Below are 26,775 nucleotides of genomic sequence, written 5' to 3'. Positions count from 1 at the left end.
TGGTCCAAATCAGGATCCAAAATTATTATATGAAGTATTATGCAATAGCAAGACATTTTCAATTGCACAGTATTGTGCAATAGCAAGAAATCTTCAATTAGCAAGTATTTTCAATTGCGCAGTATTGTGCAATAGCAAGAAATATCTAATTGCACAATATTGTTCAATAGCAAGAAATTTTCGAAAATTGGAGTTATCTTTCTTTGTCCAGAATAGTAGTTGAATAAACTTAAATCATTGTTTTATACAATATACAATGTATATTCACTTTTACTACCAACTGATAAATTAAAACAATCTTTACCAAGTTCAGTGATAACAAGCACCTTTTTTACATTTTAATTTTTTATGATGTATTTAAATGAATAGTTATTGTTGAAAACTCCATTAGAAATTTGAATTGAGATCAGTTTTGGAATAAGAGAAAGGGGGATGTGAAAAAACAATTAGGGGGGGTTGGGGGGTTAAGTTTTTCTCATTTCAGATTTCATAAATAAAAAAAAAATTCTTCAAACATTTATTTGAGAGGATTAATATTCAACAGCATAGTGTATTGCTCAAAGGCAAAACAAAAATTTTAAGTTCATTAGACCACATTCATTCTGTGTCAGAAACCTATGCTGTGTCAACTATTTAATCACAATCCAAATTTAGAGCTGAATCCAGCTTGAATGTTGTGTTCATACTTGCCCCAACCGTTCAGGGTTCTGTAATGTTTATTGGTCGTTATGGTTATAAATCAATTAAGTAGAATCTTAGTGTAACAATGTATGGTTTACGCCCGAGAAAGAGTTACACAGATTTAGACGTTTGGCGGGGAAATTAGTGGCCGGGTCGAAAGTTATAGGGGTGATCATAAGAGACTCTCTATGCTCCATAAGGGTAACATATTGAGAACACCCCTTTCAAGGAAATAGTAGTATCGACCAAGAGTATATAAGAGAGTGAGAAACGGCACTAGAGGCTTCATCAGTCACGTCTCAGTCCTTACAGCTGAACGGACGTGCTGGGTCAGCTCTCCTTTACCCGCTATCTTCGATGAGGGTTTATTGCTAGATGGTCAACGACATACTACTAAGATGACAGAAACCAATCCATGCCGTACAGAGAGACGTAGTAGTTGGCGTACCCGCGTTAACATGCCTCCAAAACTATTGTCTATTATGGGGAGTGTCATGCCGATTAACGTCCGAGGGCTGTATCCTAGGCTGTTGGGTGATACGACCTTCATTTTCCTGCCTCACGGCTTGGGTCCTGATAACGCTTCCTGTCATCTTTAGAACTACGTCCACGATTCATCTACCAGTACTCCATCATCGAGGCTAGCGGGCTGCCAAGCTGACCAAACTGGCCCTGAAAGCAGCCGTTGTGAAGAAGTAAAATCCAAAATAGTCAACAAACCAAAAACAACTCACCAAAACCAAGATGGCGGCCTCCATTCGGCGTCCTTTGCTACCCGTTCCTGACCCACGGCACAAAATATTTAAATGCTCACCAATCGTCTTCGGGCACCGAGCCGACCGTGCGAGGGCTGAAAAGCCAGTCAAGGTCGTTAAACACTTCCATATATATACTAGAGGCTGTCGGTTGGCTGTCGATGAGCTGTCATCCTTCAACTGAGCGTACGTCGGATATATTAAGTGCTAGAAGAGCCTTGATATTCAGAGGACACCTCGTACTGGGTACAGAGTGGACGTACACGTTGACAGGATCGACATAGCAGACTGTCCCTTTCGGAGGACAGGCTGTACCAGCCCGTACTGTCTGGTAGTGACAGTTGTCCCACTCGGAGGACAAGTTGTTCCAGCCCGCACTGTCTGATAGTGACAGATTGTCCCACTCGGAGGACAAGTTGTATCAGACCTCTCTGTTTTGTATTGACAGACTGTCCCATTCGGAGGACAAGCTGTACCAGCTATACTGTCTATAAGTGACACATCGTCCCATCTTGAGGACAGGCTGGTTTATTGTATCATATTTGTATATATATAATTGTCCGTTGTTACTTTATTTCGACAAAGAGTCAGTGTGTATATTTTAGTTCATTGTGCATAACATAGATAGTTGTAGTTCTTAGTATTACCGTATTGTTTGTGGACAACTTGGATCCAAGTATTTACTGGAACGGACGTTTGAGATATAAACGCCTGGTTACACGTTACATATTTGGTGGCTAGCGGTTGGGATTCAAGTTGTCTATGAAATACTATTTGATTGATTGATCGGCATTTAATTTATTGTCAGTTAACATCAATGTTTACTTAAAAGATTAAAGTGAATCAACCGTAAGGCATAGTTGTAAATCACGGCTGAGTTGTAACACGAGTGTATTATTTAATTAAAATTGTTTCATTTTGATTACACTGTATTGCTGAATAAATATGTCGAATATTGACGATCAGATTGCTGAAATTAGTAGGCAAATACAGTCTCTTAGCGAAAGCACAATACAACATGGACAAAGTTTAATATCTACACCTAAAGATCAGGGTGTACGTCCGAAGGTTGTTGAAAATAAAGATCGATATTTTCATCCTAAGCCGGAATTAACGAAAAATCAAAGTACTGCTCATACTATTTGCTCTGGTTCGAATAATGTAAAAATTAAACCTACAAAATATGATGGCACTACTCCATGGATGGATTACTTAGCACACTTTGAGATGTGTTGCCTAGTTAATATGTGGTCTGAACACCAGAAAGGTTTGTACTTGGCCGTGTCACTGATTGGACAGGCTCAAGCAGTCCTTGTTGATTTACCAAAGGAAAAGAGACAAATATTTTCAGACCTAGTATATGCACTGGAGGAACGCTTTGCTCCATCTTGTCAAACTGAACTGTATCGTGTACAATTTAAGGAATGTCGACAAAAAGCAAGCGAGACTTTGCCGGCGTTAGGTCAGTCAGTTCGAAGACTGTCTAATCTAGCCTACCCGACTGCTCCGTTAGAATTAAGGGACACCCTCGCCAAAGAACAGTTTATAGATGCACTAGTAGACTCCGAAATGAGACTGAGAATTAAACAGTCCCGTCCAAAAGGTCTTAACGATGCTATACGGTTGGCAGTTGAGCTTGAAGCGTATAACACGGCTGAGAGCAAAACACTGAACAGTATAGGTCATTTACGACAGACTACTAGTGACGAACGGACAGACACACCTGATAGTCCTGACACGATTGTTTCTATGGGACAAATGGCGATATGGATGCAGACGATTGAGAATAATTTACTGGCCATAACAAATGAGATTAAAGATTTAAAGTCCCAAAGAAAGTTCCAACGGGGGAAGATAGATAACACACACAGTAAAAGGAAAAGGGGTGGCCCTTGTTTTAATTGTGAAGAAATAGGACATTTCGCGAGAGATTGTCTCCATAATATTCAGATACCAAGTACGAAGGGAACAAATAAGAATTATTTTATTACGGAAGGTACGGTTAAAACACTAAAGTATGAACTTACGTCTCCAAATAATGACAAAGACGCTGTTGTTTCAGCATCAGCGGATGCAGGAATGTTTGTCGAGTTGAACATTCAAGATGTACCAGCCACGTTTGTGGTTGATACTGGGGCTACACTCACTTTGGTCTCTTCAAGAGTGTATGATTTAATGTCTGACTTGTGTAGGCCACATTTGAGTGAAACTAGTTCACAGATTAAGTCCGTCAGTGACAAGTATCTAAGTCATCGAGGTAAAGGTAGTTTTAAAATTGATTTTGGTAAAGAGAAGTTTATATTAGAGGCCGTTGTAACTGACCTACAAGTCGATGGTATTCTAGGTTTAGACTTCATGAAGAAAAATAAGTGTCTGATTGACGTGTCTGCTACCGTATTACACATCGATAACGTTAAGGTCCCCCTATGTGTTCAAGGTACCAAAATTAGAAATACTGATGTCCGTAGAAAATCTTGTCGGTTAACATCAGACACACAGTCAAAAACGGACCGTGATTGTTTTAAGAGAGAACAAAGTCAGGTAAACCTAGTTACAAGTCAGATGCCAGACATGGGTAAAAACTTTACTTTAAATGAGTTACAGTCAAATGACTCGGACCTTAAACTTGTTAAGCGGTGGCTGACAGAGTGTCAAAAGCCACAGTACAGTGAGGTATCAGGTAAAGGATACTCTTTAAGGTCATAATGGAGTCAGTTTGGTTGTTTAGAGGTCCATGATGACGTAGTAGTTAGACGCCACGTTGACCGGGAACGGAATATTGTGAAATTACAAGCGGTAATTCCTATGTCGGAGCGCAAGCAAGTATTAGAATACTGTCATGACACAGACTATGCTGGTCACTTAGGTACGCATAAGACTCGAGAGAAGATATGTCAGTCTTACTATTGGCCTGGTATACAGTCTGATGTTAGGGCATATGTCGCTAGTTGTGCTAAGTGTTATAAGAGAAAACGCCCAATGAAAAGGAAACGTATCTCGTGGAGATTAGAGGATAATGGTCGTCACGATAGTAAGAGACCAACTTGTATGGCTGATAATGTAAATAAGTAAATTTCGGATTATGTATAAATATTGTTGAATTAAATTGTGTAATTTTAAATGTATCATGCGGGACGCATGTAGATTGAGGCGTGGGTTATGTAATGTTTATTGGTCGTTATGGTTATAAATCAATTAAGTAGAATCTTAGTGTAACAATGTATGGTTTACGCCCGAGAAAGAGTTACACAGATTTAGACGTTTGGCGGGGAAATTAGTGGCCGGGTCGAAAGTTATAGGGGTGATCATAAGAGACTCTCTATGCTCCATAAGGGTAACATATTGAGAACACCCCTTTCAAGGAAATAGTAGTATCGACCAAGAGTATATAAGAGAGTGAGAAACGGCACTAGAGGCTGTCGGTTGGCTGTCGATGAGCTGTCATCCTTCAACTGAGCGTACGTCGGATATATTAAGTGCTAGAAGAGCCTTGATATTCAGAGGACACCTCGTACTGGGTACAGAGTGGACGTACACGTTGACAGGATCGACATAGCAGACTGTCCCTTTCGGAGGACAGGCTGTACCAGCCCGTACTGTCTGGTAGTGACAGTTGTCCCACTCGGAGGACAAGTTGTTCCAGCCCGCACTGTCTGATAGTGACAGATTGTCCCACTCGGAGGACAAGTTGTATCAGACCTCTCTGTTTTGTATTGACAGACTGTCCCATTCGGAGGACAAGCTGTACCAGCTATACTGTCTATAAGTGACACATCGTCCCATCTTGAGGACAGGCTGGTTTATTGTATTATATTTGTATATATATAATTGTCCGTTGTTACTTTATTTCGACAAAGAGTCAGTGTGTATATTTTAGTTCATTGTGCATAACATAGATAGTTGTAGTTCTTAGTATTACCGTATTGTTTGTGGACAACTTGGATCCAAGTATTTACTGGAACGGACGTTTGAGATATAAACGCCTGGTTACACGTTACAGTTCAACCTCTGCGGTCGTATAAAGCTGCGCCCTGGTTAGCCATGGTGGCCATCTTGGTTGGTTTGGCAGGTCACCGGACACAGTTTTTTTTAAACTAGATACCCCAATGATGATTTTGGCCAAGTTTGGTTAAATTTGGCACAGTAGTTTCAGAGGAGAAGATTTTTGTAAAAGTTAACGACGACGGACGACAACGACGGATGACGACGGACGACAGACGCCGGACGCCAAGTGATGAGAAAAGCTCACTTGGACCTTCGGGCCAGATGAGCTAAAAAAAAAACGGCAGCCACAGACTTTATTATGTGAATTCCAGTTTTGCTCTATCATGCACATTAGTCTTTTGATGTTGTCCCAAGAAACTTCAGTTTTACACTAAATTTATACATTTTGCTTTAATTGAGACCATAATAAATATTGTCAAAAAATTATTAAAACAAAACTTCATTTTCAGATTATGAAAGGGTCTTCGGTACACCCAGAAAGCATGATTTTGCATCATTTGTTCTATTGCTTCTTGGGCCTTCAGTGGCTCCAAGACCCTTCAAAGTCTAGTTATAACAAATATTTAATACTATGTATGTATGCAATACATGTATATGCAGTTGGGAATTTAAAATATTAATTCATTTCTGCAGAGGGGGTGGTTAATCTAAATAAATGGTACATAATGACTTGACTATACTATATGTATTATCAGGAACATATATATTGACTTTGTTAGATATACTGTTCCCAGGTATTATTTATAATAAACAAATCATTTAAAAATTGTATATTTTCGAATATCAAAAATATAGTTGTGAAAATGAATAATCAGTCCCTTGCTTTAATGAAAATGAAAAATCTTGCTTCAATAGTGCAGAAAATGAATAATCTGTCCTCTTAGTTTACAAAAATCCTCCTGCCCCCCCCCCCCCCCCCCCGAATATCAAATGGTCGTCCCCTTATAAGGAATGTACAGATAACCCAACTTAGGAACCTGTAATTCAGTGGTTGTTTGTTTATGTGTTACATATTTGTTTTTCAATCATTTTTTGTACATAAATTAGGCTGTTAGGTTTCTCCTTTGGGATGTTTTACTTTGTCTTTTCGGGGCCTTTTATATAGCTGACTTTGAGGTATAGGCTTTAATTGCTCATTGTTGCCATACTATGCCGATCCGCCACAGGATCTACTCATGGAGCATTTAATAGATGATATTTCAGAACCCTTCAAGTTGTGCTGTGATATTTTACAGGACGAAAAAGTATGATGTTTCTCCATATAGAAATTCTTTGGATATTGAAAGCACATATCTTTCGAGCAGAAAACGAAAATTTAATTTACATGATTGCATAAGCAGTCACTGTGGCTGATATCGAAACAGATATATTACTTAAATCTGTCAAATCAAGGTATAACGTTGATTTTCCTTCAATAAATTTTGTTTAATTGCGAATTTAAGCATGAATTAACAATTGGAATCCTAATCAGGAACATTTATATGACTGTTAGATATACTGTTAATTAAACTACCTTTTCAAAACAAATATGAATCCGTCAATTTTCTTTAAAATGATATGAATTTTATTTACTATTCATATTTGCCTTTATTTCTAAATGTTTTCAGCAGACAAATAACCTCAGAAAATAACATTTTTAAAAGTTCTAATCGCGGACCTCGGAGAAACCACCACGATCGCTTCGTTGCCAACAGTGCTCGCTGAGGTAACGTTCGCCCACGATGACGAGTAAGAGGTCATTACGCAAGTCAATCGAACAAAATGACGTCACCCACATTACTGCGATGACTACATTGCCGGATTCACAGTTGGTCAATTCATTGGAAAAAAATAGGGGTGTTGCCCGATATGAAGTTGGCATGTTATATAAATAAATGATCACACAGGCTCCACTTCTTTTGATCAGAAATAGATTAAATAGTTATAAAGAAACCAATGCAAAGATCAACCATTTTTCATTGTTTTAAAATTTATTTTCGAAAATAAATTGTAAACACCCCTACAAAATAATTAACTTCCGGTGTTCATTTTTTCGTCACACAAAAACAGAAACATGATGGAGCATCGGAACAAGAGTTTGGAAAAACAAGAAACAGAAGAAGAATGTGTGGGTGACGATGAAGAAGAACCGGAGGTGGTCATACGTACAGCCATTCACTACCTGAGAGAATTTGTGACAGCAAAAGGCCACAGCCTTAGCAATGTCACAAGCCTACCGAACACTCAACTTGCAGCATACCTCAAAGAGTTCTATACGTCTGTTAAGAATCGTGACGATGTTCCAGAATCTATTTCCCTCAAATATATTAGAGCAGGTTTACAAAGATACTTTGCAAAGAAATCAAACATTGACATCCTCCGAGATAAATCATTTGATCATGCAAATGCAGTTTTTGATATAACAATTAGACAGACACCCAGGAGGTGTCACCGACTTCTTATTGATTCAGATGACCTGAAACACATTTATCTAGGTCCTGCTATGAACACAGATCAACCTGACACACTACAGAACAAGGTTTTCTTTGACATAAACCTGTATATATGCAACAGAGGGAAAGATTTCTTGCGAGTAATGTCCAAGATTGATTTTGATGTTTCAACAGATACTGATGGACGAAAATATGTATGGCTAAAATATCATCCTAAATTTAGCTTCAAAGAATTAGTTGGAGGGTTATCAGACAACGAACCAGTCATGCAAGGTTCACAGGTCGGAGAGAAAATGTATGAAAGACCAGGTACGAACAACATTATGTCATGTATGTTTTTAGTTAACGTTTAGGCAATGGTTTCAATAGACAACTTTCCAGTTCAATGCATTTCTGTCAAAAACTCTTGTTTTTAGTGAGCATCATTCGTGCGTTTAGGGGCATTGTCACTTCTGTTCTAATGATAAGTGAGTGGTTGGAAAACTATAATGCTATATTGCACAAAATAATTCAGCGAATTAAATTCTCATAATTGACACTCAGCACTGCTGTCAATAGGGGGTTGTGATTAAGTACTCACGAAACAAAATTTATTTCTAGTCTATTCTGCACAATGACGATCACTAAGACGCTTGATGAACGGTAAGAGTGCAGGGATACAGGTACAAAATGTAATCCCCACTTTCCGGTAAATGACGTCGTAAAGGTGTGCATAATTGAAGAGTTTTTCCCAGTAACGGATGAACTCGAAGTGGTCTATTGTAGTGTAACCAGGGTTTCCGCTGGCGGTCGCCATTTTCGCAATTTGCGAAAAAATAATAATTGTGGCGATTAAAATTCGTCATTGGCGAAAGAATTTGGCGAAAGAAATATATATATCGATTTATTTTCAGCCATCTTGTTTATTTACTTTTTTTCGGGTTTCTCTGACTTTACCGATCAGACAATACTCGGAATTCACCTTGAACTCGTTAAGATTTTGACAGAAAATCAATAATCAGCTGATTGCATTTATAGCTATAGACATCAAAGGACTAATCAGTAAAGGTGTTGATTGTATGATATGACAAAATGATATGGTTAAATGGCTTCTATCACATGCCACAAAAAAGATTTATTAACCACTTCGCGACGCACGTGTTTGAAGTAAAATTTTTACGCTTCCTCTCCTTCTTTTAATGATAGTCCACAAAAGAAAACTGTTGTTATGACGAAAAATGATCAAAAGCAAGAAAGGTCTCTGATTTAAAACTTTATCATTTAACTTTATATAGATAATTGATTTGAGTGGGTACTTTAAAGTCGTTTCAGTGACACACGTGTTTCAAATATATAGTTTTACTTATTTACGATGGTATAGAAAAGAAAACTGTCGTTATGAAGAAATCTATCCAAAAGGTTGGCATGACAGTAACCCTAATGATAGGGTCAATTTAATGACTACACCTTACACGATGGATCAATTTCAAGTGATGAAATGTTTTGTTTTGTTGTAAAATCCACTTCTTATTAAGGGGGAGGGGGTATGAAAAAAAGGAAATTTTTAAAAGAAAAATACATTTGTGTTACTTGGCGAAAAATTAATAATAAAGTGGCGAAAATTATATTGTTTTGGCGAAAGAGGTGGCGAAAAAAATAATTGATCCAGGGGAAACCCTGAGTGTAACTATAGTCACATGATTAACTAGGTAAAATATAATGGTATAACATATACTATAGTTGCTCAATGGCGATGATACAGACCTGCCAACTATCCTTATTTTGGCAGTATTGTCCTGATTTTCATGCCTCGGCCGGAATTTTGATATCAGGATTGTAAAACAAATCATTATCCTGAATTTCACAAAATATACCAGAAAAAATTAATGGTTACTGATTTTGAAGTTTATTTTATTACTGTGTATAAACCTGTTAGAGCACCTTCGAACACAAAGAAAGAAAACTCAAATTGTATCCATTTTCTCATTAATCAGTCAGGGATATAACTCTATAGGGTTATTACTTTTAATATCTTGCATGTGTTATTACAGGTTATTAGACTAACTCAAAATCTGTCCTTATCCTTCTATCTTTAAGACAGTTAGGTAATTGTCTTTTGAGTCATGGTACTAAGATAAGAAGGTCTTTGGAGGGGGAAAAAAGGGGGGGTTACTTTTTAATGCCATTTTTCTCAATTTGTAAGTTATTATTTCAATTCATAAGTACAAGAATCATGCAAATAATAGAAATCAAGGCTTATTAGCTCATCAGTATACCTAGGTCTGATGATGGTGTGATAATTGATAATAGCATGAAAAATTCCTGCAATGGGGATATCTAGTTGGTCAATAACAAGGTAGATTTGTCCTAGAGAGGATGTCCAAAAATTATGGCATTTCAAATAAATGGAAAAAATTCATATGTACATGTATAACCAAGAGTGATCATAAATAATGCTCAAAAGACAACCAGGATAATGGACAGAATCATCATGCTAATGATTCTAAAAAAATTATCTGTGTTTACAACTTACATTTGAGGCTTTAAATTATTTTTAATTTGTCAACCAAAAGCTCTGTTTCCATATATTTATCATGGTCCTAGAAAATTAGACAAAAATTTGTCAAGTTATTGTTCAACCTTGATTCCATGTTAGTTTTGTTAAACTTGTTTTATTGTTTAACAGAACTAGGCACTACATTTATAAGATTGATCAAGTGTTAAATGAATATTGTGGGTCATCAAGGAACTTGGTTGTAATGTTAATATTTCAATTTCTTTATTTAAAAAAAACCAAATCAGCATGAAAAACCATAAAAGGCTGCAGACTTTGCACAGGCACATACATAGCATGGCAGGGTTAAGTATATTTGTGAGCCTAAACTGGGACAGTTGTGTAAAAGTACATTTGTACAAGACGAGAAAAAACTCTTGTATTAAAAGGCTTGACTCATTAGATCGACTCACAGCTCAAAATCAATTAACAAAGAGTCTAAACAGTTACTGATCTAAGATAACTTGCAGTTACTAAAAGCTAGTTCAAAGCCAATATAGCATTAACGTAAAAATCAATACACATCCTAGAGTCTATAATCATATAATATCATAACACAGTACATGTATACTCTGACCTAGATATATGATAAATACCTATTTCGTTGCTGTAAATATACATGTACCTTATTCAGATTTTATTACTTTTCAGGTGATCATAGGTGTCCTGTTGCATCCTTTCAGAAGTATGTTTCCCATCTTCATCCAATGACTGAAATGTTTTGGCAGAGACCCAAGCGTTCCTTTGTAGCATCAGATTTGGTCTGGTATGACAATACACCACTTGGAAATAGTACCCTTAGTAAAATTATGACTAGGATGTGTTCCATGGCAGGTTTAACAGAAAACTATACAAATCATGCAATCAAAAGCACTTACATCCCACTCATTGAGAAGATGTGTAAGGACGCCCTGAAAAGGTCTACTCTACTTGACCTCAGTCTCAGAAGAATTAATTCTCCGTTGACGAGATCCAAAGGTTCAGAAGATGCATGTATGACAGATGTGTCATCCGTTTGTTCAGATGTTAAAGACGAGGAGGAGAACCCAAATTCTGGTAAAAAAATAGACTATTGAACTACTCTCTAGTATTTGAAAACTAGTCAAAAGAAGTCAAAGTACTATATACATATGTATTATTATTTCTTGAAATAAATGGAGCTCATAGGTCACTGCAAATTTTTTATTTGCTAAAAAATCTGCAAATGTCACATCATGGGGTGTCATTTTTATGCCCCACCTACGATAGTAGAGGGGCATTATGTTTTCTTGTCTGTGCGTCCGTCCGTTCGCTTCAGGTTAAAGTTTTTGGTCAAGGTAGTTTTTGAAGAAGTTGAAGTTTAATCAACTTGAAACTTAGTACACATGTTCCCTATGATATATGATCTTTCAAATTAAAGTTTTGACCCCAATTTCACAGTCCACTGAACATAGACAATGATAGCGCGAGTGGGGCATCTGTGTACTTGGAGACACATTCTTGTTTGTGAAATATGTTTTGTTTGTGTTTGAAACTCTGCATGCTTTCCGCATAGTATTAGTATTAGGAAGTCACTTTAGGACTATAATGATTTGAATCATATTGACTAGTAAATTCTAGTCTTTAACGATATATAGACATACAACATGTACAATGACTTGAGGAACAACTAAAGAATAAAGTGATCTGGATTATAAAAGTTTCAGGATAGATCAATTGTAAATACACAATTAAAGAAATAAAATTGAGAATGGAAATGGGGAATATGACAAAGAGACAACAACCCTACCATAGAGCAGACAAAATATATGCATTATCTCAGTACTATTTATTTATCATATTTTGTTGATTCATTTTGATAAGATGAATATTATAGTCTTTTTAGCTCACCTGGCCGAAAGGCCAAGTGATCTTTTCTCATCACTTGGCGTCCGTCGTCGTCCGTCGTCGTCCTGCGTTAACTTTTACAAAAATCTTCTCCTCTGAAACTACTGGGCCAAATTTAACCAAACTTGGCCACAATCATCATTGGGGTATCTAGTTTAAAAAATGTGTCTGGTGCCCCGCCAAACCAACCAAGATGGCCGCCATGGCTAAAAATAGAACATAGGGGTAAAATGCAGTTTTTGGCTTATAACTCAAAAACCAAAGCATTTAGAGCAAATCTGACATGGGGTAATATTGTTCATCAGGTCCAGATCTATCTGCCCTGAAATTTTCAAATGAATCGGACATTTCGTTGTTGGGTTGCTGCCCCTGAAATGGTAATTTTAAGGAAATTTTGCTGTTTTTGGTTATCTTGAATATTATTATAGATAGAGATAAACTGAAACAGCAATTATGTTCAGCAAAGTAAGATCTACAAATAAGTCAACATGACCAAAATGTTCAGTTGACCACTTTAGGAGTTATTGCCCTTTATAGTCAATTTTTAACCATTTTTCGTAAATCTTAGTAATCTTTTAGAAAAATCTTCTCCTCTGAAACTACTGGCCAAATTTAACTAAACTTGGCCACAATCATCATTGGGGTATCTAGTTTAAAAAATGTGTCCAGTGACCCGGCCAACCAACCAAGATGGCCGCCACGGCTAAAAATAGAACATAGGGGTAAAATGCAGTTTTTGGCTTATAACTCAAAAACCAAAGCATTTAGAGCAAATCTGACAGGATGTAAAATTGTTGATCAGGTCACGAACTATCTGCCCTGGAATTTTCAGATGAATCGGATAATCGGTTGTTGGGTTGCTGCCCCTGAAATGGTAATTTTAAGGAAATTTTGCTGTTTTTGGTTATTATCTTGAATATTATTATAGATAGAGATAAACTGTAAACAGCAATAATGTTCAGCAAAATAAGATCTACAAATAAGTCAACATGACCAAAATGGTCAGTTGACCACTTTAGGAGTTATTGCCCTTTATAGTCAATTTTTAACCATTTTTCGTATATCTTAGTAATCTTTTAGAAAAATCTTCTCCTCTGAAACTACTGGGCCAAATTTAACCAAACTTGGCCATAATCATCATTGGGGTATCTAGTTAAAAAATGTGTCCGGTAACTCGGTCAACAAACCAAGATGGCCGCCATGGCTAAAAATAGAACATGGGGGTAAAATGCAGTTTTTGGCTTATAACTCACAAACCAAAGCATTAAGAGCAAATCTGACAGGAAGTAAATTTGTTGATCAGGTCACGATCTATCTGCCCTGGAATTTTCAGATGAATCGGATAAACGTTTATTAGGTTGCTGCCCCTGAATTGGTAATTTTGAGGAAATTTTGCTGTTTTTTTGTTTTTATCTTGAATATTATTATAGATAGAGATAAACTGTAAACAGCAATAATGTACAGCAAAGTAAGAACTAAAAATAAGTCAGTATGACCAAAATAGTCAATTGACCTCCTAAGGAGTTATTGTCCTTCATAGTCAATTTTTAACAATTTTCTTAAAATTTGAAGATTTTCAAAAACATTTTCCACAGAAAGTACTGTTATAGATAGAGATAATTGTAAGCAGCAAGAATGTTTAGTAAAGTAAGATCTACAAACACATCACCATCACCAAAACACAATTTTGTCATGAATCCATCTGTGTCCATTGTTTAATATTCACATAGACCAAGGTGAGCGACACAGGCTCTTTAGAGCCTCTAGTTTATATTATTGCACTAGTCACCTTTTTTGGATTGAGAGTTAATATGATAAAAAGTTTATTTATGTTATTCTACATTTAAATTTTTATTACATTTATGTTAGGATTGAGACAGGCAAAAATGAAAGTATTGGAAACAGTACATGGGTTAGAGGTGAAAGACATTCGCACATTTGTAGACTGGTTAAAGACATTCCGTGTAGAATTAGATGGAGGAGGTTTGTTTATATATATGATAAAGACATTAAGGGCATACGATACAGTTTTGATCCTGTATTTACATTTTGTTAAAAATTTCCATATAGTCTATTATTTACCTGATTAAATTATATATGTAATAAAAAATATACCTTCATGTGCTAATTTTTTAGTAAAATGAAATTTTGTATATTTGCTCAAAATTCGGATTTGTGGACGTAATTTCCCTTTCAAAAGAAAGACATAACTTTTTTGTTTTAAAAGATAAACACAAATTGTTTTTGTTAAATAATTTGTAATTTCTGTATTTTACAAGTTTCCTAAAAATTCATACATTTTTTATTCAGAAATAACACACATTTATCAAATGTTCATGAATATAGAAAAAAAATCATTTTTTGCTGTATATTTATCAAATTAAAAACATTTGCACTATTTACGTTTTCATGAAAATTGGCACACATAATCTTCTCGCGTAACCAAGCCAAATGGCATTTTAAGAAAGAGGGGTCCATGAACTCGTTTTCAAGTTGGATACAATGTAAGTTTGAATGATAAAAATCAGTCGTAAACTGAAGTCATAGTTTGACGTCGCGAAAATAACCATTTACGTTAGCAACGTCATTACCTCCCCTGTAACTGTATCGTATGCCCTTAAAGTCATATACCATGTATACTGAGAAATCTGATTTATTATAGGTGATTTTTTAAAATTTGTGTACATGTATATAGATTGGTAAAAGTGCTGTTGATATTAATTGCAAACACTGGAAAAGTATTCTCATGTATTACACAACTTCTATATTATGAAACAAATTTTACTCAATTTCTTAAAGACACAACTTGCATGTTTATTAAGTCTTGTAATTAATTCACATTCATACAATTATAGCAGATATAGTAAATAACACGTGCACAAAAACAAAGTCAAAAGTGTTCTATTATCCGTTCTCTAACTTAAGTTTGCTTCAACCAAATTTTATAAAGTTTACAACAAGACACAGATCAAATTTGAACTTTTTTAAAATTTATTATAGCATCACATCTGTAACAAAATCTGTATCCCAGAAAAAATAGGAAATCTTTTCAGTCTTATATATACATTTACATTTACACTTGAAATGTAGAAAGTTTTGTTTTGTCATTTTTTTTGTTAGATAAAAATGAATTACATTGGTTGAATACATTTATTTACAGGTTTGGTTGTAATGTGTAGTCCAGTAGATCAGTCACGTCAGACAAGTATGGATTCCCGCCAAGGAAGTTTTGACGACCCAAGATCACGACAAAATAGCATGGATGATTTCAACAGAAGCATTGATTCACCATCCAGGAATGACAATCGTTTGCCTAATGGCAACCAGCTCCTAGGATCATCGAGTCCAATCCAACCAAAACGAGGAGTATCACCTTCACCCCTTATTAAACCTACGATAAGCTTGACAAAAGCAGACAGCATTGAAAAATCAGACAAGGAATTTAGTGTTTCAGTCAGACAGTTTGACTTTGATACGTCTTCGGGAACACATTGTGCATCTATGGAAAATTTGAAAATGACGGTGCCTTCCCAAGATACAGTTTTAATGACTGGGATACCAGAAAGTGTACAAGTACTGGTTCACAATAGAGATGGATCCCCTATGATATCAGAACCAGTCCAGTCTAGATTATTTTATTCCAGCAATGATATGGATATTGCTGTTGTGTCAGCTTTGCTAGGAGAGAGGAATAGCCTCAAAAATAACATTCCGAACACAGGCGCAGAGAAATCAGACTACTATTCAAAGTTACTAGACAAATTTAAACCTATGAAAAAAAGGAGTCTGTCAGATCTGGTTGCAGGGACCAAAATAGATGGTGATGATGATCCTGCCAAGAAAAAGTTTGCCTCCACTGAAGGACTGGAACCCATTCATGCATCAATGGCAACTCAATCGCAGCCTGTATCAAAGCCTGTAACAATTAATACTCAGTTACTACCTGTGATGGTCTCACAACCGTCGCAGCTACTACCAAGACACCTTCTACCATCCAAGGCTATAAACGCTCAGCCTGTACCCCTGATGATCTCACATCATCATCCATTAATGGCAAATACCCAACCAATGCCATTAATGACAACTGAACCGGTTTCAGTACATACACATAATATGTTATCAAAAGCGCCAGCTTTTCAAAACTTCATCCAAAACAAAAGTTTGTACAAAAGAGAGGACAATCCTGCATATTTTCCAGTTCGCCCAGGACTGATGAAAATGAAGATGGATCCAAAACCAAAATGAAAACTTTCCAAAATCATTTGTTGGAAGTCTATTTTGGCAGCTTTGCTGGTATTTCATTTTTAGGAGTCCCAGACAGAAGCAAGTTTTTGCTGAGAAAGGATTCATGGGATGAGATCATTTCATTTGGGAAATGATGGCAATGTTCAGTGTTTTTAAGAGATGTGGTCATTGTTTTTTTTCTGTGTTGTAGTACACAGAAGGACTAATTTGCTTTCCATTATGTGGTATGTGATGATAGAAGCTGTTTTATAACCGGAAAAGACAGTTACAGACTATTGTATGGTATGCATACAGTGTCACAGAGACAGAAGAGGAAGGTTTATCAGTGAATGGACTTTTGGTGTAGTTTATCAGTGAACAAATTTAATGTGTAAAATTTGAGGGTGTTTTAATGTGATTGTGATAAAGAAGAGGTGATAACTTCAAATTATTTTAAAGTAATGTTGTAGTTAAATGTAGTTTTAGTGTCTACCATTTGTTTTAGATGACAGAGAGTGCAATTATAATTTAAATGAAGGGTTTATTATAAACTGCTAATTTTGAATGAAAGTTTTATTATAAATCACTAATTTTAAAAGAAGGGTTTATTTTAAGGAGGAAGTAATATATACATGTTTGTATAATAAACTTTTGTTTCCTTGCATTTGTTACCAGATTCTATTTTTGATGCTTATTTTATGTTATGTTTTTTGTTGTATAGTGTATTTCCTTTTGATATTTTTGTATTTAAGTATAAAACATTTTTAAATATTGTCCATTGTTAAGCATATGCATTTTTAGCAATTTTTTGTATTTGTGCTTAATATTCATCTTTTATGATATCGATTACCATTGTTTACCTCAAACTGTCCTAATGTAGTCTGCTTCTTTAAGCCTAACTATAAATTGGGTATTTTGAAGAGTTGAAATTATGTTCAATGCTTCTTGGTACCATTACTTCTTTTTTCTGGCAGATGAAAGGACTATAGCTGATATTAAGAGTTAAGAGTAAGGCATAAATAATTTAATAACAGTACTCTAGTTGAAGAGTTGACACATCAATTAGGAAGTTTACTGTCACAACTGCAGTGCAGTTTACTGGAGACACTGAGAATATTTCTATTCTGAGGCATGACAAAAATTTAAGAATTAAACATGTTAAAAGCTTGAAAAATGTGTGAAATATTAATAATATTAAATTCAATGAAGATTTTGTTGTACATTGTATTAAGATCCTACAAATGAAATTTACAAGATTGTTGTCATTTCGTAACTAGTCAAATTCCAATTCTGATAATATCTTTTTAAACTGCATATTTGAGGTATGTGTCCTTATATATTTGATTATATTGTATTAATCAAACAATTGTTAATTTCAAGTCAGTATTTCTGAATACTTCTAATGCTGAGTTCATACGTAATTGGAATTCTATTCGCATTAGCCAATTCGAATAAGTTAAATTCGCATTTGAAACGAATTACTTCCTAATGTCAATTCTAATTCTAATTGCAATGCGCGTCAAATTTGCTTTACTGTCCATATTCGTATTCACAAAAGCGTATTTCTAAAGCGAATTGGATAATTCGAATTAAAAAAGAAGAGTGTGTGAACGCAATTAACGAATTCGATTCGAATTCAATTAGAATTAAATGTCTATGTGAACGAGGCATTATTTATGATATGTCAGTTTTGGATTTGACAGTAAATATATATATGGCATGTATGGTATCCCATGAAAAAAAAAAGATAAAAAATACACTAGGATAATGATTTATAATGTTTTGAATAAAAAGGTGAATTTGTATATGAAATATTATTTTATATATATCTGCATTTTTATGCTAAATCAAATTATTCAGATACACCTGTTGTACCTGTTCATAGTGTGAGAGTTCTTCAAATATATGGATGATATTGTAACCTTTGTATTAGATGATTATCTATTCAAAGGAAAGTCATTCTTATTAAATAAGAACATGAAAATTGATATTTATTGAATGTATGTGGGCTCCCCTTAGAATTCTATAAAATTGTTTTTCTATATATTTTTATTACAACTAGTTTAGATGAAATTTGTAATTACAATAGTAGAGGGGCATATTTTTTTTTGGTCTGTGGAACAGTTTGTTTGTCAGTTTGTCTGTCTGTTCCACCTCATGTTCAAGTTTTTGATTAATTTTTAGTTCAATCAACTTGAAACTTAGTACAATGTACACATGTTACTTACAATATGATCTTTCTAATGTTAATGCCAAATTAGAGTTTTTATACCAATTTCACAGTCGAATGAATAAGATTCTAAGTGCGAGTGGGGCATCCGTATACTATGGACACATTCTTGTTCTTTTGCTTTATAAAGAATTACATATTCTGTACTTTTCATCTTCCTGTATTTGATCTTATTTCTTCAAACAGGAAATTTCCTTTATTTTTGATGTAAGAGTACTCGAAACAATAAATGCCTTGATTTAAAAAAGTTAATTTTACTATTGATGTTCTCAACTCTTCAAGAACTAGATTTGCTTCTTTGGTGATAAATTGATCATTAACATGTTTATAAAACTCCTGGTGGTTAAAATTCTTGACCAAGAATTAAATTGTATCTTCTAACTACATACACATTTGAAAATACTTATTCAAGCATGCAAGGATTTCTGTTCATATGGCTTTATTGATAAACAAGGAAAATCAATATGTTTATGAACTTTGCAAAAATTGGAAAAAGATCGAAAATTTGTAAATTTAACCTGTTGGAATATTAAAAAACAATATCGGTATGGTGTATGTTATTTAAACCTTGGTTCTTGCAACTTAATTCAGAAGGATTAAATACTCATTGTTAAGATAACAAGTGGTCAATAATTATCATCTTGCTCCATTGAATTTTTGTTTTCATTCTTTTTTTCATTTCCATATATATTAAAGGCATTTTAAGATGCAAGACATGTTTATATGAATTGGGTTTCATAGGCGGATCCAGGACAAAAAGTTCTAATTATTTTCCGACAATTCATTGCATGTAATGAGATATAAGACATTAAGTTTACTATGCAAATTATATTGTAAAGAAATCCAGTGAAATACTGAATTTATATTATTAGTATGAATGGAGCATCAATATTTATTCATTTATCAGGGTAAATAAGGTCAGCCCTTAACTAAAAAAAATGTTGGTTTCTGGAAAATCACTATTGTTTACTTTGAATAAAAAATATCTCTGTATTAGAAAGTAAGTAATAACATTAAAAGTGCAGATTAAGTTTTATTGTTGGATTCATAGCGTAGATGGCATCAATTCTAAATCCACAAGATTTTTTCCCTATTTTATGTCTAGCATTGTTTTGATATGCTGTTAGTATACTCTCTGTATTTCAATGAATTTTTAATATTTATATAGTAGGGCATGTTGTAAAATTACAATGAAAGGATATGCAGTTTGTTGAAGTTATAATTGTTTTGCATTTTAATTTTATTTTGAATAAACTGGTTTATTTTGTTTTGATGTTGTGTACAAATTTTATAGATTTATCATTATTGTTCTAATGTCATTGAATTTTTTATGTATGGTATAACATTACCTAGCATTCCTTCATGTTTATAATTATCATATGTATGTGTAATTTGTTGTGCTAAGATATTTAAGCAAATTTGTAATCAATTTTTAACTTGCATTTTCAATTTGATGGATTGGTGATTTGAGATTGAGTTTTTTGACAGATAATCAATGTAGTTATTAAAGTGAAATTAAAGAATTTAATTTACGATATGATAGAATTTAATGTAAACAGTAATATATATTGTATTTTTTACTTGACAATGGCTTATATAAGTTGTCTCCCTTGTACTGAAGTGTATTTGTTTTACCCTTGTTATTAAAATACAGAAAAATTGTTAAGTATAAATTTATTAATTTGGATGTTGCAAATTCTTGACAGAGTGTGTATTTTAATATCAAAGATGTATTGTAAATTCAGAAAATTATGGCGATGTTTTTATAAATGTGAAAAATGTGACAGAAAGCAACAGGTTTGCAATAATATAAACTTAAATCAATAATGTAAGTAGTTATACCTTCATAAATTTTTTTGAAATTGATTAAATTAAATTTCACATTTTTGTCAGACGTCAACTACTTGCATTAGTTAAAGCTCACTTAAATTTCTGATTTTACAGTATATATTTTAGTCGACAGTATTAACTTTTCTTGTTAGAGGCCTAATAATCTTGTAAGACCTATATAAGTCTTATAGGTCTGTTTATGTAATGGGACTTAACTCTATTTATAGGCAGAACAAGACCTTCGATTGGAATGTATTATTATGCATTTGTTATAGAATTTATTCTGTTTTTAATATTCAATTTTACTGTTATATTTTCCTGATTGTTAAGATTTGACAAGTATATTTTACTTTACCATTCAACAAGAGGATCATATTCACAAAATTTGAAGGTTTTCCACAGTTAGATTATGCGCTGTTAGAAATTTAAAAATTACTGGAATCAATTTTTGGGAATCCTTTGAATGTTATCTATGAATTTCCTGAATCTTAAGATTATAAGACCTACATTTTCTAAATGATAAATTTCAAAGATTGACAGTAAATTTGATTATGATTTATTGTTACCTGCATAAAATACTTGGCTCTCAGATAAATACTGATAGTTATATATTGCATTGATTTGTTCTAATCTTTTTTTTTTTAAATGACTCATTAGCAATTTTATCTTCTCATAGATATTTCGTAGGAAGTACTTCCAATTAATTAATGATATAAAGGAATTCTTGATAAATCAGGAAAATATAACATAAATGTAGCAATCCATGATACCGGTGAAATCATAAACAGTGAATTGATATACAGGAAATGTTATTATTTGTATATTTATACACATAATGTTATTTTTATAATGTTTGAAGAAGATATACCTTCACTTTCTAATATACAGAAGTTAGGCACAAATTATTATATTCATGATTAACTCTTTTAGAATTAATTGGAGTAGCTATATTATATTTTGTTATTTGCTTTGTGATTTTTATTTCTCACCACTGATTTTTTTTTTTTTAATGAATGCAACTGCAAAGTATATGTACTCCTTGTTTAATAGTAGAGTTTTATTTACAAAATTATTAAATTCTTAAAATGTCAAAAAAATATTAATGCAAATTAATATTGTAGTATTTAGTATAAAATAAAATCAGTACAAATTTCTATTTCTTGGAATTAAGTACGATTGAAATTCCACCTTATCAATATCACTTTTGGCCTGTGATGACAAATATTTACAGTAAGCAATTTATTTTCCCAATCTAGCAACAAATCCAGATTGGTGTATGGTTTTATGTTGTCATAATCTGATATTGAAATTAAAAAGGTTTAATGCTAGTAATTTATGCATAGATATTTGAAAATTAAAGTGCAGAAACAGCTTTAACAGAATGTTAAAATATTTTATCAAGTTAACGTAAGCTTGGGGTGAGTCATTTTGAAACAAAATGGCTGTGCAGCTTTGAAGGATTTAATTATGTCCCAAAAAACAATGTTGTTTATATACATGATATATATATTTATGAAAACAATTTTACTGTTTTCCCCCATGTAATTCACTCAGATTATAAAGATGATTAATAAAAAAGTACCTTTTTGTAATATTCCCTTTTGTAGTAATGTTCAAATGACCGATTGTAAATGTGTTATCACAAGCTTGAAACTTACAGTAGCCGCACTTTAATGTAAATTATAACAACCCTTTATATGTTTTGCTGTATGTTACTGGAAAGCTAAAGACGCTTAAAGCAACAAACACAATCTCAACAATTTGACTTTGTTTTAATTTTAAGCAATAACACAGTTATCCTAAAAGTGGATAAGTTTTAGACTAGATTGATCAAACATTTTATAATTGAAATTTTTCCTTCGAATTAAATAACAATCAATATATCTTGCAATTTTATGATACTGAAATTTTTTGAGAAATGTGATGCACTTTTAAAAAAAAACATTGTTCTTATGAACTTGTGATAAAACCACTCTTAAACAATTACCAGGTTTTCATTTTGGGGATTTTATGGTTGAAAAATGTCATTAGGTTCTTTAAGTTAATATTTCAAGAAAATTTGAAGCAATGTTAACTTGTAGCTTTTTTTTTTACATATTAATTTTCTTTGTCTATATAACAATTATACCTCACCACTTAAAAACTTGCTAAAAAGCAAAGTCTTTGAGAAGTGCTATCTTTGTCACATTTTCTCTAGATAACAAAAGTAAACTTTATCTTTGAGGTTCAGTACATTTTTGATTTGATTTATACTGCCTTTGAATATTGTGTATTCAGATTGTAGTATTATATTAATTTGAATAAATTGTTAACTTTTGAAAGAATGTATATAAAAACAGTGCCTAAATAGTTGATTTTCCTTTCAGTTTGTGAAGCATTTTCAGGACTATTCTTATAGTAATTTTCAGGTACATATCCTGGTCCCAAAATAATGTCACTTGCTTTTATATTGGTAAACATTTATTCAGGAAACATCAGATATACACTTTTGACACAGTTTCCATGCAAAAATTAGTAGAGCAATCAGTAAAATTGTATCAAATAGAATATTTAGTAAATATTTCCTAACTCTTTGCAGATGTACATCTGCAATGTCTGCATTTCAATAGATATTTATTTTGTAAATCAAAAACAATCATTGCAGACAGAAATGGATTTTCTTGCTTTCACAACAACTTTGAATGCTTCAAAAATTAAAGGTTTCCATGGCCAAGTGATCTGTAGTTCATCAAGTTTTCACCAGCCTGTCAACAATGGGATGTACTGTAAATTCAGAACATATTGCGAGGTTTTTATTATTGCGAAAAATGCGACTGAGTTGTAAACGGAATAATTTAAACTTGCATTTTGAAATATTTTATATGAATTAAATTGGATTTTTCTCAAAATCTTTAAAATTAAAATCGCATTTAAGTCTGAAATGACAAAATTGCAATAATAAATGCATGCAATAATTTCTGAATTCACAGCAGTTTAATCCTGTACGTTCAGTGGTATTTTTTTCCTGCTGAAGGTCTGTGTTTTTTTCAGGTACTCTGCCATCCTCCACCAATAAAAGTTGGCTGGAACATTATAACTGAGTGCTGAAAGGGGTGTTAAATGCCAACAACCACACAATATGAAGTAGATATAACTAGATCGGAAAGCTCTAATTTTTTTGTTCAATCTGTTCTTAATATTTACTTTAGTTTTGAATATTATTTGCAGTTACAGTGAAATATATGATACTTTTTGTTCTTATTTCATACCAAATGTTAAGGAGATACCCTATGTGTAATCTAAACCAAATGTTAAGGAGATACCCTATGTGTAATCTAACATACCAAATGTTAAGGAGATACCCTATGTGTAATCTAACATACCAAATGTTAAGGAGATACCCTATGTGTAATCTAAAACTACAAGTTTAAGAAAGACGGGACAACACTATTACAAATTTGAAAAAAAGGAGAGTAGCCAACAATGATCATTATTAAAGACTGAGCAACACAAACCCCATCAAAAACTGTAGGTTTTAACTTGTATAAACTTACAAGGGTGTGCATGTTGTATTACAGAAGATTTTTTGGGGCTTTTAGATCTCTTTCTTTTGCATTCCATGATGCTTTTTATTATTTTTCTTCAAATATTACTATAGTGATAGATATATATTTTCCAGGCAAATTATGCACTTCTAAGTAAATGATTTACATATTTAGTGAATACTTTGTACACTGTGTTGTTATTTTCATATTTTTCTATCCAAGAAATCCTACATTGTCAAAATTGTTATCAATAAAGCTATGCCTTCAATCATTTTTTTTTTATTGATTCGTTATAATGCACGTGACATTTAAATATTTGCCTTCAATCGATATAAGAAGATGTGGTATGAGTGCCCATGAGACAACTCCTCATCCAAGTCACAATTTGTAAAAGTAAACCATTAAAGGTCAAACATGCTTAACTCTGTCATATTATTTATGTGAATGTCCCAAGTCTGGAGTCTGTAGTTCAGTGGATGTTGTTGGTTGATGAATTTCATATTTTGTTTGGAAAATAGTTTTTTTATAAGTCAGATGTCTCATTAGAATTGTTTCATTTTTTAGTTCACCTGTCCCGAAGGGACAAGTGAGCTTATGCCATCACTTGGCATCCGTCGTCGTAAACTATTTCAAGAATCTTCTCCTCTGAAACTACTGGGCCAAATACTTTCAAACTTTAACTGAATGTTCCTTAGGGTATCTTATTTATAAATTGTATCCGAAGTTTTGATCTATCAACAAAAATGGTCGCCATTGCTAAAAATAGAACATAGGGGTCAAATGCAGTTTTTGGCTTATAACTCAAAAACCAAAGCATTTAGAGCAAATCTGACAAGGGATAATATTGTTTATCAGGTCAAGATCTATCTGCCCTGAAATTTTCAGATGAATCAGACAACCTGTTGTTGGGTTGCTGCCCCTGAATTGGTAATTTTAAGGAAATTTTGCTGTTTTTGGTTATTATCTTGAATATTGTTATAGATAGAGATAAACTGTAGACAGGAATAATGTTCAGCAAAGTAGGATTTACAAATAAGTCAACATGACGGAAATGGTCAGTTGACCCCTTTAGGAGTTATTGCCCTTTATAGTCAATTTTTAACCATTTTTCGTAAATCTTAGTAATCTTTTACAAAAATCTTCTCCTCTGAAACTACTGGGCCAAATACTTCCAAACTTTAATTGAATGTTCCTTAGGGTATCTAGTTTGTAAATTGTATCCGAAGTTATGATCTATCAACAAACATGGTCGCCATTGCTAAAATTAGAACATAGGGGTCAAATGCAGTTTTTGGCTTATAACTCAAAAACCAAAGCATTTAGAGCAAATCTGACATGGAGTAACATTGTTTATCAGGTCAAGATCTATCTGCCCTGAAATTTTCAGATGAATCAGACAACCTGTTGTTGGGTTGCTGCCCCTGAATTGGTAATTTTAAGGAAATTTTGCTGTTTTTGGTTATTATCTTGAATATTATTATAGATAGAGATAAACTGTAAACAGGAATAATGTTCAGCAAAGTAAGATTTACAAATAAGTCAACATGAAGGAAATGGTCAGTTAACCCCTTTAGGAGTTCTAGCCCTTTATAGTCAATTTTTAACCATTTTTCGTAAATCTTAGTAATCTTTTACAAAAATCTTCTCCTCTGAAACTACTGGGCCAAATACTTCCAAACTTTAACTGAATGTTCCTTAGGGTATCTAGTTTGTAAATTGTATCCGAAGTTGTGATCTATCAACAAACATGGTCGCCATTGCTAAAAATAGAACATAGGGGTCAAATGCAGTTTTTGGCTTATAACTCAAAAACCAAAGCATTTAGAGCAAATCTGACATGAGATAATATTGTTTATCAGGTCAAGATCTATCTGCCCTGAAATTTTCAGATGAATCAGACAACCTGTTGTTGGGTTACTGCCCCTGAATTGGTAATTTTAAAGAAATTTTGCTGTTTTTGGTTATTATCTTGAATATTATTATAGATAGAGATAAACTGTAAACAGCAATAATGTTCAGCAAAGTAAGATTTACAAATAAGTCAACATGACGGAAATGGTCAGTTGACCCCTTTAGGAGTTATTGCCCTTTATAGTCAATTTTTAACCATTTTTCGTAAATCTTAGTTATCTTTTACAAAAATCTTCTCCTCTGAAACTACTGGGCCAAATACTTCCAAACTTTAACTGAATGTTCCTTAGGGTATCTAGTTTGTAAATTGTATCCGAAGTTATGATCTATCAACAAACATGGTCGCCATTGCTAAAAATAGAACATAGGGGTCAAATGCAGTTTTTGGCTTATAACTCAAAAACCAAAGCATTTAGAGCAAATCTGACGTTGGGTAATATTGTTTATCAGGTCAAGATCTATCTGCCCTGAAATTTTCAGATGAATCAGACAACCTGTTGTTGGGTTGCTGCCCCTGAATTGATAATTTTAAGGAAATTTTGCTGTTTTTGTTTATTATCTTGAATATAATTATAGATAGAAATAAACTGTAAACAGCAATAATGTTCAGCAAAGTAAGATCTTCAATTAAGTCAATTTGACCAAAATTGTCAATTGACCCCTTAAGGAGTTATTGCCCTTTAAAGACTTTTTTCACAATTTGTTCATCATGTTGACTTACTTTAAAAAATCTTCTCCTTTGAAACTGCTGTATCAATTTCAGCCAAACTTAGGCTAAATGAGT

The 26,775-nt window shown here is 33.4% G+C and overlaps 1 protein-coding gene across 2 annotated transcripts in view; it reads left to right on the top strand.

Moving 5' to 3' along the window:
- Window positions 1-7,224: 7,224 nt before the first annotated feature.
- Window positions 7,225-26,775, top strand: part of LOC139491009 (uncharacterized) — a 335,932-nt gene continuing 316,381 nt past the window's right edge. The window contains exons 1-4 of one of the 2 annotated variants that reach the window (XR_011656448.1): window positions 7,225-8,182; window positions 11,058-11,462; window positions 14,142-14,255; window positions 15,433-19,065. Coding sequence is in view for 1 of the 2 variants with exons in the window: in XM_071278250.1 (XP_071134351.1) it covers window positions 7,495-8,182; window positions 11,058-11,462; window positions 14,142-14,255; window positions 15,433-16,517 (2,292 nt within the window). In the remaining variant the exon portion in view is untranslated. Of the gene's footprint in view, window positions 8,183-11,057; window positions 11,463-14,141; window positions 14,256-15,432; window positions 24,349-26,775 lie in introns of those variants that run through there. The other variant, XM_071278250.1, reaches the window with a different exon arrangement.

This window comes from Mytilus edulis, chromosome 10 (assembly GCF_963676685.1).
Source record: "Mytilus edulis chromosome 10, xbMytEdul2.2, whole genome shotgun sequence".
Classification (NCBI taxonomy): Eukaryota; Metazoa; Mollusca; class Bivalvia; order Mytilida; family Mytilidae; genus Mytilus; species Mytilus edulis.
Note: the sequence above shows the minus strand (reverse complement) of the source record. Positions and strands in the feature narration are given on the sequence as shown.